The 16375-nt window shown below is 39.1% G+C and overlaps 1 protein-coding gene across 1 annotated transcript in view; it reads left to right on the plus strand.

The window, feature by feature from the left end:
- The window catches only part of COL19A1 (collagen type XIX alpha 1 chain), a gene marked incomplete at both ends in the record, with an annotated part of 383978 nt that overhangs the window by 342553 nt on the left and 25050 nt on the right, over positions 1–16375 (plus strand). The window contains 6 exons of the mRNA XM_080699922.1: positions 3226–3270; positions 6686–6730; positions 6832–6894; positions 11263–11298; positions 11414–11458; positions 14244–14396. Of these exons, the coding sequence (XP_080556048.1) occupies positions 3226–3270; positions 6686–6730; positions 6832–6894; positions 11263–11298; positions 11414–11458; positions 14244–14396 (387 nt within the window). The remainder of the gene's footprint in view (positions 1–3225; positions 3271–6685; positions 6731–6831; positions 6895–11262; positions 11299–11413; positions 11459–14243; positions 14397–16375) is intronic.

Genomic DNA, 16375 nt, shown 5'->3' on the forward strand with positions numbered 1-16375 from the left:
AAGATCATATCTAAAAGTGAGCTAGAGAAAATAGGTTAGAGATTTAAAACCTAAAAATGATGAGGGGCAGGGAGAGATTAAAAAAAAAACAGAATTATGATGTTTTGGCAGCCCTGGGGCCCCCATGAGGTTCATAGTCATGAACTGAAGAGAGACCAATCATTGAGATTGAGATTAGATTTTTCTGCAGCTATGCATAGACTTCCAAGTGAAGTCAAAGAATAGTAGGGAGTTGAATTAAATGTTCTGGTTTTGAAAAATGAGTACTAGGAGCATGGGTAAGAGAATTAATGATATGCATAAGAGAGGTGATTATAACACGTGATCATAGAATTTAAGCAAAGAAGGGAGTGAGGCCATCCATGGAGTGAAGGATAATGAAAAGTCGGTACCATCAACTGATTAGTGATCTAGGGATTCAAGGTTCTCAGGAGAGTGAGTTACGAATGGGAATTGGTGGTATAAAGTTGGATGCATGAAATTGAGAATATGGGGATGCAGATATCTTTAGTAGCAAGGTCTCAAATATTTCTATGAGAAGATGAAGCAAGATCATTAAAGGATGTGATTCAAGGAAATGAAATATCCCAATAACGGAAGGATCGTTTTTTCAGAGGGAAATTCTTTTAAGCTTAATCTTTATAATTTACATAAATGTTTTCACTGAATGAAAAGAGTTCCAGTATATTCTAGGGTAAAAAATCCATAATTTAAAAGGTATAGCCAGATCATATGGTGGGTCTTGATTAGCCAGTCAGAGAAAGTGAAGGGTCATATATTTTCTCTAATATGCACAAGCTAGAGACCAATTGGGATACCAGAGGCACTCCAGAAAATGGAGGAGAAAACTCAGTGGACCCAGGGAGATGGTCTAAGGGAAGGGGAGGAGGAAGCCTCCGGCTCACTAATGTAAATGCTACTACCATCAACTATGTGTACATATGTGAATATACCAATGGCAATCTCAGTACTCAGTATTGGGAAGGAGAGAGATGGGAAGGTGGGGGCACCCACTACGTGCTGAGTCCATGTATGTCAATATGACTTTCATTATGGTGAGATACTATAGCGCACCAATGAAATCATATTAAAAAATAAAGATCTAAAAGTACAAAAAAGGGTATAGAGTGAAACTGATGAGAATTACTTTTGTCTGTTTTTCTTTTTAAATTTTTAATTAATAATGACCATATATACATAAGGGGTACAATATAGTTCCATACATATATACAGTGTATAACAATCAAATTGGAGTTATTATCAAATCACTCAAAAATTTATCATTTCTATGTGGTAAAAACTTCAAAACCTACTCTTACAGCTATTTTAAAATATACGACACTTTACTGTTTAACCATAGTATCCTACTATCCAATAGAATACATGTGCTTATTTCAATCTAAATGTAACCTTTTATTCATTAGCCCTATTCCTCCATTACCCCTGCACTCTTTAGTCTCTGCAAACCACCATCCTATTACCTACTTCTGTGAGACCGACGTTTTTGGATGAGTGAGATCATGCTGTCTTTATTTTTCTATTGGGTCTTCTTGAGAGTGGCTATCATCTGTATGTTAAAGATATTACTTCTATCACATATGTTGGACTTTGTATCCTAGCTAGTCTCTGCTTTTCATTTTTTATGCTGAATCTTGTTGTAAATATAACAATATAGTCAAATATAAAACTATTTTTCTTTATAATTCTTTTGCTTTTATATAAAAAATGATATTTGCTTTAATTTTCAATCAAAATCAGATAGTCACCAATACATTTGTCTCTTTTATAGTTCATATTATTTAATTTTTTTATAAATCTATGGAATTGATACAAGATATAATGTAAATACAGAAATCAAACATTTTTCAAGGACATTATCCAATTACTAGTCGTACTTGGTGAATAATACATCCCTTTCCTTACTAAAATCTTATTACGAATGTTGGTGTATTTCTGAAATTTGTATTATATTATATAACGTGTTGATATTCTACGTAACTTCATGCCAGCATCTCATCTTTCCAATTATTACTGATTTATAATATGTTAAATATTGGTATTACTAGCATCTATTATTCTTTTTTTCTTTTATCCTCATTTTTAAAAATTTTTTATTAGTGCATTGTGGTCATACATCTCAATGGGATACAAGATGGTGGAAACATACATGTACACATCACCCAATTAGCCCTTACTCAATTCCCACCCCATTCCCCCCCCACTTCATCTCATACTTGGCTTAGTGATTGATTTTGATATGTTTATTAAAGTGCATCATATGCATTAGAGAATGTCCCTCTCCCCCCCCCTCTCCTCAGGTTGCCTTATTTGCTCATCTTTAGAATCTCCTTCTTCCTCTAGAGTTCTTCCTATGACCCTTTTCTCCCTAGCTTTCACATATTAGGGAGAGTATTTATTATCTCAGGTGAGCTTCAATATCTTTTAATCAAACTGCAATTTTATAAGAATCGCATTAAGTTTATAAATTTGTGTGGGGAACAGCGACATCTTTACAACAGTGTCTCACCCTCCAAGCACAAAGCAAATCTTTTCATGTAATCAAGTCTTCTTTTATGTCCCTAAATGAAATTGTGACCTTTTAAGTGTAAGTTCTGTCCAACAAAATTGCCATTTTATTATCTCATATATTATCATTAATATTTTTAGCATTATCAGCTTTATCTTAAATGCCACACTGCCTCCTGAAAAGAGTTGAGTCACTCTTTTTCAGAGCAATTAAAGGGATCTTCTGATTGGCCAAAGAGAACTAGCAGTTTTTAGTTCTAGATCTTTTTATTCTAACCCTACATTGAATAAAATAAGTATAGGAAAAAGTTTTTTGTGCAAGGAAAAGCTTTTTTAGAAGACACTCAACGTGCTTAATCTCTTAAGTAATAGTAATAGTTTTTTAATATATGAATTAAAAATATTGGATACTGTTAACTATAAATATGTATGGAGTTCTATTCAAAATAGGTCACAGAAAGAACATGAATGTTTTTTATTAAAACTATTATTTGATTTTATGGTAAAATATACTGTTACAGGTTCAATTGGATAGTTATTTTTTTGTTTTCCTATCTACCCTCCACCTTTACACCAGCTAATATTGCTATCATTTATTGGATCCAAAGAAAAAAACTTTACCAACTTTAAATCATTTTAATATTTTATAAGATTTTATTGATATCATTTAAGTAACCATTTTTATTTTAATTCCAACAGGGAGATCGAGGCCCATCAGGTCCCCCAGGAATAGCTGGGATATCGGTGAGTTCAAATTTCCTCACATTATTTTTGTAGGTTAATGTTTCTATCTCCATGATTTATCTATGGCAGGGATCCAAAAGGACTGAAGGGCACACCATAACTTCTGTGTCATTAGGTTCCTAGAGCCTCCACTTTATAAAGTAAAACAACCTGTCCTTTTCCCAATTCAAGAATGTTCCATTCTTAATTTTTACATTTTTTGTTTCTCCCATCCCAAGTAAGTCACTTTTATGGGGAGGAGTTAACCATGATTAATATATGATCACAGCTTTGGGAACTTGTCTTGTTTCTCTGTTCTTGTCATATCCCAGGTTTCTCAGTCTTCAAAGGCAGAGTTCTCATCTGCAGGCCTGTACTTCAAGCTCCTTATGTTAAGCTGCAATATGCTTGAGTTATTCCATAACCCAGTGTTATTAGCAGAGCTTTTATTGCTGCTAATGTTTCCTCGTAAACTAGCCCTTCAATCCTCTCAATCATTTTTGTTGCTCTCTGGTGTCAAATGTTTTAATCTCATCAAGGTCTTTTCCAATGAATAGGAAGTGCTCCAGGAAAGGTTGAAATCATTTCTCTGAGCCCTGGGGATCATTCTGATCTTCATTCATGATGCTCTAATTACAGTTTTGTGGTCCTGCTTTATGAATAAGAGGCCATTTATCCTCTTGCTAGGAGCCCCTGCAGGGCAGATCCAAGATAGCATTACAAGAAAGTCAATAGAAACCACATGTTGAGTCATAGGAAAATAAGTGCCTTCCCATCACCACCCACCACCATCCTCTGGCATCTGCTCCACCCAACACCACCCAAAGCCCCCATCCGTCACCCCTAAAGGGCCATTCAGCCATTCTATTCCACTTAACTGATAAATCACAAAAATCAAAACACTTATCCATAACCTACATCCTTTACAGAGAATGACACTGCCTTACTTAATTTATCCAGATCAGTAAATATTTGTGTGATTGTGAAAGTAATGTAAAATATGTTTTTTAGCAATCACTTCTGAATTTTCTATAAAAGGAAGATTCTTCTTGAAAGTCAACTACACACTTAATCCCATTCTTTTCCCACTCCCCACCTGACTAGTGATGTACTTGAGCCTGTTTCAGAGCACTGTTACCACCTTTCCCCCGGTATTCACACCTTACTTTTGCTTCCATGTGACATTACAAAGCTTGATTTCTCACTGTTTACACCTGGGTGTACCTACATATTATTTTTTGTTATTGCTCTAAATTAAGTCTATCTTCAAAGAAAATTATGGGACGCTAGTGATAATCTTTAAAACATATACAACAGTCTCCAAAGAGAATCCAAAAGGATTTCTGAAGGATGCAGCATGACTGAGCTATGGGGCTATCCTGTCATGTCTTTAGATCCTAATATCTGATGCACGAACTTGGAAATCAGCCTTCACAGCTCATGATTAAGCACACCTACAGACAATTACAGAAATAAGAGAGCAAACGTTTTCCACATCGCAAGTGTGCAACAGTGTAATTACACATGAACCTTTACTTTTATAACCGGACCTTACTGTGGCTCAGAAAATGTAGTTAAAAGACTCTAGACAGTGGTGATGGCTGCATGACAGTGTAAATGTCTACAGTCCCAGTCAATCGTGTACCTTAAAATAGGTAAAATGGTAAATTTCGTGTTATGTATATGCTCACACTTTAAAATCTTTAAGGTGATTTTTGTGGTTGAAGCAGGGATGGGACACATAATGTCACTCAGCTGAGAGACAAGAGGACTGATCTTGCTCTTCCTAGAAAAAACAATCTGCCCCTTTCCAGAATACTCGGGGCTAGCCAGGGGCTTCTTCAGAGCCCCCACCCCACCCCCTGCTTCTTGCAAAATGGCGTGGAGGAGTTCAGAAGGAAGTGTCTGTTTTGGCAGTGGCCTGGGCCATGTCAGCACGGTCTCCCCGGGCTGCGTTTTCTGCTGGCACCACCTGAGCTGGGGATAGATTCTGCCTCCCCTCAATGCCCCTGATCACTTCAGCTCACATCCCACGGCATCAGCACTCCAGATCCTGTGTCCCACACCACAAGTCTTTTGAACAAGGGCCTTCTTGGCTCTAAAATATCCTCCCACTCAGGCCCACAAGGAGCCAGCAGTGCTTCCCAGACCTCATGTCTGCCTAGCTTCGCCACAATGCCATTTCAGTACCTCTTGGCCCCCAGAATTCTAGACAGCACGTGGGAAAGGCCTCTTCCTTTTCAACTCCACTGCCCGGACTGAGGTTTCTAAGGTTTCTAAGCTCCCCGCACCATACCTACATCCCCATCTTGTCCTTTGTCCCATCCAGGCTAGGTCTAAGGGGAAAGAAATGATTGAGACCCAAGCAATACTCTACGTCTAGGCTGGAGGCTCCACCTCCTGTCCTCCCTGTGGTCATTCTGTCCAAGATGTCCTGGTGTACAGAGTGAAACAGAGCCATCTCCCCCTCTCCCTTTCAGTGACCCATGGCTTTTCAAGTCAAACATATTTTTTTCTCTCAAGCTGTCTTACTATAAACTTAGAAACCTTACTGTGAAGCTTCAAGCCTGGGAAAAACCTCTTTGACCCTCTGTACTCTTCCTCCACACAAAATGAAGAAGAGATGCCAGGGGGGAAAAAGGCCTAAGAGATATTTTCAATAATGAAAATACTTTGGCTTAACATTTTCAAAACTATTTCCTCCTCCTCCCTCTCCACATAAATGTATGTTTAGAGAATAGCACTCCAGCCTGTGCCTTAACAGCCTGCAGAGTTGGCTGAGTGTCCGTTGGACTCTTATCTTGTTAGGAAAAGCACTTTTTATATAATGTTACTGGCACATTGTAATTATACATCATAGTGAGGTTCTAAGTTGTGCAAACACACATGTACACAGCACTTGTGTATTTCCTTTCTTCCCCATACATGTTAGTGAGATTGGTGGTGATATCTTTGTATACAGACATAACATTATTTCAGCTGTTCCCTTCCCCAAGCCTCCTTTCCCCCTCCCCTCACTTTTGCCCCTAATCTCTCCACTATTCAATGTGTCTCTCTCTCTGCATTTCCAGTGGCCAAATATGGAACCAGTCTAGGTGCCCATCAATAAATGAGTTGTTAATGTTCTCTATAAACATGATGGAGTTTTGCTCAGCCACAAAGAAGAACAAAATTGTGTCATTTGCAGGAAAATGGATGAAACTAGAGATATCAGGCAGCCTTGGAAAGTTAAAGGTCAAAAAGTCTTATGTTTTCCCTCATGTGGAAACTAGAGACAAAATAGAAAACAAAGGGGACTTTGGATAAATGAGGAACACCCTCTTAACTTAGAGAACTACTACCCTGGTAGCACTTTAAACTCACGGGTAGGGAAGAGAAGGACATGGCTCATTCAGTACTTTGGCTCCTAACATTTCCCTTTGATTTGCTTTCCCAGGGAAAACCTGGTACCCAGGGGCCTCCAGGAGTTCCAGGGGAGCCGGTGAGTTGTCAATCACTGTCATAACAGCTGTTCTTGTGTTGTGCTTTCCTGTAGATTTAATGTACTTCTTGGCAATTTTTTTCCCTGTGGACATATTACAGGGAGAGAGAGGACCTGTTGGAGATATAGGTTTCCCTGGACCAGAAGGACCTGCAGGAAAACCAGTAAGAATTTCTTACTATTCTAAATTCGTCCTAAGCATTATGTGTTCTTCAGAAATCATGATTTAAATAAGCAGTTGGAAAGAAGTGCAGCATCTACAAATGAATTGATGGGGACATGAGCAGGGTCCTCATGAGCTTCCTAAATCTCTATATCATATCTTTGTGTCCTAATGATGAAAAGGTAAGCTTTTTATTTAAAATGCCAGGAAATAGACTCATAACTTCTTAAGACTAATATTTTCAGAGATAAAAAGTAAACTGGCCTGTTATATCCTAAGATAAAGAAACCAAAGATTCACAGATATAACCCCTGCACATGAAGCTAAAGACTAAAGTAAAAGCTATTTTCTCAAATCCCCTCCTTGTGTATAGGCCTTGTTCTTACACTTTTACAAGCCATTGCTATGAAGCATATCATCCCCTGGGCCCTAAAAGAGCTCTTGGCTACTGCTATACAGTCATGATGTGACATTGAAACAACCATTCCTATTCAACATATATCCTAGTCCCTGCTGACTGCTAAGGACTCGCTGGCTCCTGAGGGGATGAGTGTAAATATGATCAGACCTGCCCCACGCTCAGGTTTATCCTGTATAGAGGCCACTGCTCCCTTTACTTGCGTATGTGCTACAGTGTGTATGGGTACTCTTACAGGGGGGATATTGGAGGTAAATAAGAGCTCAGAGCTCATGAAGCTGGCTCAGTACCTCTAAAATGTCTGGGTTGGGGAATCCCCTGGTAACCATCTCCCCCAAAGAAGACAATAGGAAAATATAAAGCATATACAATTGAAAGTCTGGAGATCTGGGCTGAATTATGACCCAAGGAGTTTCATGATATGATATATGAAAGAATATCCAGTGCCCAGGCATGGAAGGGGTCAATAAATATTAATTTTATTCCCTTTCTCTCCTGTCTCCACCCTTACCTCCATCCTAATCCTTATAACCCATTTTATACAAGTCTTGAGTCCCCATGGCATTATTGAAAAAATTAATGTTTTGTTCAACAAATATTATTTGAGCACCTGCTACATACTGGGAACTGTTCTGGGTGCTGCCAACTAACGGGGTTTGCATTCTAATAGAAGAACAAAAACAACAACCAAATACACACTCACACAATTCAGGTCGAAGACTATAAGTCTTCAGGTGAAGCGCTGTAAGTATAATTTAAATAGGGTCTGAGATGGTCTGCACTTAGGCGCATAACCCTGCATGAAGTGAGATCGAGCCAGGAGGAACTAGAGAGAAGAGTGTTTCCGCTCAGAAATGGCTACTAGGGAAGTGAGTTTGGTGAGGTCAAGGGACGGCAGAGGACGTGAAGTCCAAGGGAATGGAGGGAAACGAGGGTGAGAGACATGGCGAGGGAGAGGTGAGCAGGGGCCAGACCGCAAGGAACTCCTAAGCTGCGACCCAGAGCTCGAGTTTCATCTGAGATGCCACAGAAACCCACTGGAGCTCTTGTATCAGTGAGTGAAAATGAGCGAGCCACCTTGGAGGCTCACTGGACCATGCGAGACAAGTCTGTACAAAGCGGGGGAGAAGCAGACACTGATGGGGCACTGCCAGAAACTCCACGAGAAATAAGGTGGTGAGAACTGGCAGGTCACGAGTAGGGCGAGGTAGGACATACACTGAAGGGACAGCCAACATGGTTTGCTGATAGACCAGAAGCAAACCGAGAGGGAGGGCCAAGTCAAAGCTGTGGTTTGGGGTCTGAGCAGCCATGGAGAGTGGTATCAATTGGTAAAATGGAGAAGAACAGAGATAGGGGTTTGGGGTTTTTTGTTTGTTTGTTTGTTTTTGTTGTTGTTGTTTTGTTGCAGGAGTGGGGATTGAACCCAGGGGCCTTCTACCTCTAAGTTACACCCCCAACCTTATTTTTTAGTCTTTATTTTTGAAAAAGGATCTCACTAACTTGCAGAGGGCCTCACTAAGTAGCTGAGGCTGGCCTCAAACCCAGATCCTCCAGTCTCAGCCTCCCAAGTACTGGGATTACAAGCTATACCATCATGCCCGGCTCAATAGGTGGGTTTTGAAGGTAAAACCAAGAGTTCTCCATTTTGGACATATTCACACTATAGATACCCAAGTATCTATACTTGAGCAGAGAGGTCAGGATGAAGATACTGATTTGAGTATTTAAGCCAAGGCCTGGATGAAATGGAGTCACTGTGGATGGGTAGGGACGAGGGCACTTCTGCAAATAGGAAGATATCCTCAGCAAAGAAGACGGGGGAAAGCACAGCCAAGGTCACGGGAAGAAAACCCGGCAACTGACATTTCCTTTAGTTCACTTAGGAACTAAACACTTTAAACACTTAGTTCACAAGAGAACTAAGTGTTTTAAGAGTTATATATGCACAGATAAGAAACATTGGCTGAGAAGTTCCCCCTGGATCTAGAAGTGTAGAGGCCATGGGAGAGATGATAGAATATTAGTCTCTTGAATGACTCAGTTGAGAGAGGGAATCTTGGTGATGCAATAGAATGGGGGTTACTCTAAGCAGCAAGAGAGGGCTGATGATATTCAGGAGTAGAAATTTGACTTAACCAGGAGGAGCACAGTTCATCCTTCTTACCTGAGGGTGGGGTGATATTACAGAAGCCGGGGCAGGAATGGTTGATGGGGGCAAAGGGCAGGTGAGGGCGTTCTCTCCTGTGTATTTCCCTAGTGAAAGAAGAAATGAGGTTATCCTCTAAGCATGAGGAGTGGGTAGGCAATGCTGGAGGCAACAAGAGACAGGACAGTCTGTGAAAGAGTGTTTTTTGGAGAGAAGGAAAAGGAATTAAATTGGGAAACACAGAAGGAAAAACTGGGAATGATGAGGAGCTGTTGCTATCCACTGTCATGTACTCAGAGCTTGTGAGCTGAGACACATGGTTTTCTTTGACCAGTCAGCCAGCCGCTCAGATGCCGGTGTGCGATAGGCAGAAAGTCTGTTATTCCCAGGTGTAGGGTTCTACCTGATAAGTGAGATGAGAGGAAAGAAAATACATAGAAGTTGTAAAAATCTCTGAAGGTAGGACTCCCTGTGGGTTGAAAGTAATGCCTTTGTATACAAATGAGGAAACTCTGATAGGCTTTGATAAATTACTAGAGACAAAATAAAGAAGGTTATAGAGTTATTTCTTTTCTTATACTGTTAACGAAAACATGCATTCTGTTTTTACACTAGATTTATTTTCTCTTACTCAAGTGTCACAAGTGTTTCTTTCACATCCTCTTTTTAATCAGCTTTATCTCTCTCACTCCTGGTCCTGGATATAATAAATTATTTGAACCATACACTTCAGGTAATATGTTCTTAGTTAAAATACTGTAGATAATTCCCAGGGTGTTTCAGAGAGGTTGAGAGACTGTGGTTGGGTTATCGACTGTGACAGGTTTTAGTGTAATTTACAGCTATGGAAACATGCGGTTGTCCGCAGTTCCCAGCTCAAAGAACCCATTTCTACACAATAAAAGCCCCTCGGGCTTTTCAGAGAAGCATGTCCATGCAATTGCCTGCCGGCTAAGGAATCCTGCTCCTCGCCTTGATCTCTCTCTCTTCAAATCACATCTCAAAAGCACATCTGCTGTTGGGCCCTGGGTCTTTCATTTGACTCCAAGTACTTTTCCTTCTTATGTCCCCTGGCCAACAGTTCTCTCAGTCTTATAAATCTCCAAGCAGGGCTAGGCTTTATTACCACTTCCAGAGCTGCCCTTTAAAGTTCACCAAACTCTCAGTCTTCTAATAAAAAGTTACTATTTTATACTCTCAAAAAAACATCATTATAGATTTCTGGCTTTCTGTTCATACTTTCTAATGGAAAAATAACAATTGTTCTCTGGCTGACAGATTATTTCATAGTAGGAACAAGCTCTGGTCATGTTATGAAATTCTCCCAGCAGCAACTAAGACCATTTACTAAGAATGATACTTCTGCAGGAAAATTTGTTCCATGTCCTAACCACCTAGGGCTAATGGGAGGAGTTCTTATCTCTCAGAATGTATCTACATAGGAGAATAAGTAGGGCAAATAATCTTCAGTGACTACTTCCAGTGGGGTGTGCATTTCCATGTTGTCTCTCTTAATCTTTAGTTATAAGTCCATTATTTGGACTTATACTTTGTAAGTGAAAAAGCTGCTGCTACTGGAGTTAGGTCAATGGCCCGGGCATGGTCAATGGAACTAGAAGGCGAGAGTGAGAATTTGAACTCAGGGCTATCTGAGTGTATTGATTGTATTGATATTTCTTTCCTATTTCACCACATCAACTCAACAAGATGTCAGGGGAAAAATAGGATTGAGGAACTGTCCTCAAACATCCTTTTGTTATGTTAATGCATAATTAGAAGTGTTAATCATTTTGTCTTCACAGGGAATAAATGGAAAAGATGGATTACCAGGTGCTCAGGTATGGAAAATACTACCACTATTACTATCTTTTAATGATACCTACTAACATTTAGATCAGAGTGATGAAACATCTTGGCAAGCAGTGATTTTGAGTGTTGGCATCTGTTTTTCAGGGCATCATGGGTAAGCCTGGAGATAGAGGCCCCAAAGGAGAACGTGTACGTATATTACTGTTGTGATCACTGTTCAAACCTGTCTGTTACAATTGCCCCTCCATTTGGCTACAGTTATGTATGTAGATACCTAAAAACCTTCCAATATGAAATGGCTAGGGTGTATGTGATCCAAGGTCTCTACTAGGCCTAAACTATGGCAATTAAGAGCCAGAAGCAGGTCATAGGCAGGTACACCTCTGATCGGCCTCATACACACCTCAGTGCATTTACCCTCCTGTCTTATAGACACATATGCCCACTATGACCATCGCCCATGATCTTGTTACCAAAAGGGATTCTCATCCTCATCACTGCTCATATTTGTGGGGCAGATAATTCTCTATTGTGGCTGGCCATCCTGTGGATTGTAGAATTTTTAGCAGCATCCCCAGCCTCCATCCACTACATTCCTCCAACTCCAGCAACCCAAAGTGCTGCCAGACATCAACAGATGCCTCCTACAGAGCAGAATGATGCCAGCTGAGAACCACTGACCCAGAGCTATACAAAGGAGAGAAAGCACGGTGGTGTGGGGAGGGAGGGAAGTGGAAAGAAGAACTGGACACAGAGTGAAGTTATTAGTGATACTAATTAGGTGATGTGCTTTTATTTGAATTGCTTGGATTACGTGTATTGTTACTGAGACTGCCCAATATTTTTTATGAGCCTGAATGTTTTCTGGTGGGACTAGTATCATGCCACTGCTACAAGGTAATCATCATCACTCAGTATAGTTGTGTTTAGGGCTGATATTGTGTGTGAGTGTGGACACATGTGTTAGTATATTGGTGTCTAGTTTACTGGGTTTTTAAAAATCATTGCACAGGTAATTCATGTTAACTGAAATAAATATAAACAGATTATAAAAATTTTAAAACAAAAAATCCTATCTTTCTTTTACAGAGATAAATGTATTTTGTAATTTAGACATATTTCCAACTTTCACTTTTATACATACTTATACATAATACTTATACATATTATACATATACATATATATCAGTCAGCATAAAAAATATATATTCTCCTGAAAGTTTGTTCATACTGCTTTGTAAATGACTTTTTTATCTACCAATATATAAGGTTCTCTTTCCCAGTAAAGTAAATATAAGTATACAGCTATCTGTTAATGGTTACATTTTCCTCTACTTTTTAGATATGCCTTTATTTCACTTATCCAGTTCTCTTTTTCTTGGCAATTAGTCTCTTCCCAGTTTTCATAATAATGACTATAACAAATATCTTTGTACCTAACATAAATTTTTAACTATTAAATATTATGCTTATTTTACACATGAGCAGAGACCAAGATGTGCTGGTATTTCTTTTTTGTTATCTCAGTAATTTCTCCCAATGTGAGATGTACACAAGTACATTTTTATAACTAAGACAGTAGCGCTGATATATCTATCTGTCTTCTTGTGCATAGCTTCATTCTGTCTCTTTGTATATCCTATGATCACATACGGCTCTATAACTGTTATGATAATGATGATGATGATGATGATGATTAGGTACTAAGGTTTGAACTCAGAAGTATTCTACCTCTGAGCTACATACCCAGCCCTTTTATTTTTAATTTTGAAATAGGATCTCACTAAATTACACTAAGGCTGGCCTAGAACCTGTGATCCTCCTGTCTGTCTCCCAAGTACTGGCATGATAGGTGTGCACCACCACACCTATCTCTCATTGTTGTTTAAATCAAGACAAATACAGATTTGCATTTTAAAAGTCAATTTTTTAAAAATTGACATTTTGCAGAGTAATTACAAATGCGATGAAATACAGGGCATCTTAGAGCACCATTCCATCACACTTGATGTGGTCTTTACCTCCTCAAATTGTTCAGCTGAATATTTGAAAATTTATAACTGAAACACCTACTCTGTGTGTTCTTGTTCATTCTCTCTCTCTCTCTCCCTCTTCTTCTCCCTCTCTCTCCCTCTTCTTCTTCCTCTTCCTCACACAAATATATAGTAATGAACATATTGCAGGATAAAAGACAGCATTAAGGAAACTTCAGTATCAGATTCAGGCACATAAAATATAATCTTAATTCCTAATTTTTTCTGATATTTTGCCAAACAGATTCTCTTGTAGTTCATTTATACTGTTGAGTATATTATCTCAGTGACAACCCTCCTTCCGGGCACCTGCTTTGAACCTCCTCAAAGTCTCTCCTCTCTCACCTCCCTGAGTAGTATATACTTAGGACATGGTGAACACATGCAGACACACACACCTGCACACACACACACACACACACACACACACACACACACACGCAACGCATGAGCACAGATGACAAACCCAAAGAATCTAATAAAGACCAAACAGAGGAACTTAGTAGGACATGATTAAGAAGAAATTTGGGTATCCTGAAGATTCTCTACATAAAAAACCTGTGATGAGATCCTCTTGGTTGTCTCCCTTGTTTACTGCAAAGGAGACCAAGGCTGAAGAGACAGTCACTTTTGTTTACTTTCAAAAGTGTCATCATTGTAGTCTGGCAGCCCAGTACAACTCTCACTATCACTAGTGTCTGGATATTGAGTGCGACTCACATGCCAGACATTGCTCTAAGCACTTAGTTAATGCATTCATTTCTCAACATTGCTCTATTCAGTAGATGCTATCACTATCCCTACCTTCTAAGAAAGGAAGCTGGGCACAGAATTTAAGTCACCCAGTAAATAAACTCCAGTGTGAATCCAGAAACTGCTCTTAACCACAACTGGCATGGTTCTAGAAAAAAAAATATATTCTTTTTCTCCACCCCTAACAGGGTGACCAAGGAATCCCAGGAGACAGAGGTCCACAGGGTGAACGAGGAAAGCCAGGCCCTATAGGTGTGAAGGGAGCCATCGGTCCTGTGGGGCCACCAGGAAACAAGGGATCCGTGGGCCCCCCAGGATCTCCAGGAGTCCCTGGCACTCCGGTAAGTGCTGAGGCCTTCAGTTGCTTGTACTAACCATGTACCTTCTATAATGAAAGCCAAGATGATGCTCTTTAAATACATAAAATGTACTTAAACTGGTCTGACATTATTTAAAGTTATGTGCCAAATCCTCTGCCAAGTGCTCACCATACTCATTGGTTGATCTTCGCACATAATCTGGGAGGACCACTGTGCTTTCCATCCAACTTTCATAAATTCAGAAACTGAGTTGACTTGTCCAAGAGCATTAAGCAAGTCAGACTAACTGTATCTGACTGTAAGACCATGTTTTTAAAACATTACCTGTAATGTCTCCACAGACTAATATGAGATCCAGTGCAAAACTGGGCATTTCCACAATCTTTATACTTCTTTATTTTTTTCCAAGCACCCAAAAACTCTAGTTGAATAAAGTTTCTATGATTGGAACTCTTGGTGTTGCATCAGTAATTAATATTAGGTACGATAATTCATTTTCCCTGTGTATAGTGAAAATGAGGTAACCAGGGATTCTTGGAACTTTTCTGTGTAAAAGAACAACACATGAGCCTATCACATTATTTTTTAACTCTAAATGAGTTGTTAGTGCAAATGAATGAATACTATAATGTTAGTAAAACCCCCAACATTATAGTCGCATATACAGGCATACGGTGGAAACAGGATGAAGGAGTTTTCGGTGAGGAATGACAAGGAACCTACCAAGATTTAAACGTATATAAATTCAGGCTCACTAATTATAGAAAAGAGTTAAGGCTGTGCTCTAGTCTAAATATCACACAGCATGGTGATTTCCCACGTCTAACTATATCTGTACATATCTTAAAGTGAATGTTTGCCAACAGGGGTAATCCCCTGTGTTACAACTTCTAATCGGTATTACCTTACATAGAATAGTACATTTATTGCCACACATACCCTCAGATAATAATCACCAAATACAAAGAATATTAATGAAGTACTTTGAAACCCTAAACATTGTGAAAAACAATCCCTTTTGAAATTTTAAAAGAACTATTGTAAAACATTATTCTAAATGTTTTACATTTGTAATGTTTTAAATTTCTTATAAAACATTTTTATAAATCTTCTTTGACAAATTAATACAAAAGAATATTTGTCAAAGGATGGAAATTTCAACCGACACCCTTCACCTACTTACTTTTAGTAAGTCTCACAAAGCACTTTCTATTAAGAAAATAAAATTGCTTAACACATTTCTGTTTACAATGTATAAATTATGGAATAAACTATCAGGGAAGAAGCAAAATTTAATAAGTTTTATATTATGTATAAAAAATTTTAACAAATAATCCAGCATATTTTATTGACTATAAAGTGAAGTAACAAGAACTATCTTTCCTAATTATATGAAGCCACATCTCCCCACTAATAGAAAAAATCAGTATCATAGGTTGGTTCCATACCACAGCTTGCCTTGGCAACTATGTGCTTTAGCTTATTCTCAGCATTTGAGCAGGATGTGGGGAAATAGGAACTCTTCTGCACTGCTGGTGGAATTGCAAATGAGTGCAGCCACTATGGAGATCAGTGTGGAGAGCTCTCAGGAAACTGGGAATCAGTCCACCATATGACTCAGCTGTGCCACTCCTGGGTATCTTTTCAAAGGGACTCAAATCAGAATAATATGGTAATAGATGCATATTCATGTTTATAGTGGCATAATTCACCATAGGCAAATTATGGAACCAACCCAGGTGTCCATCAACAGATGAATGGATTACAAAATTATGGGATATACACACAATGGAATTCTACTCAGCAATAAAGAAGAACAAAATTGTGTCATTTGCGGGAAAATGGATGGACCTGAAGAACATTCTGTTAAGTGAGATTAGCCAGTCTCAGAAAGTGAAGGGTCATGTTTTGTCTCATACGCCGAAGCCAGGGAGTAATTGGGATATAAGAGGGACTCCAGATAATGGAGGAGAAACAGTGGGGCCAGGAAGGTGGGTCGG

Source organism: Muscardinus avellanarius (genome assembly GCF_963383645.1).
Source record: "Muscardinus avellanarius genome assembly, chromosome: 8".
NCBI classification, from domain to species: domain Eukaryota; kingdom Metazoa; phylum Chordata; class Mammalia; order Rodentia; family Gliridae; genus Muscardinus; species Muscardinus avellanarius.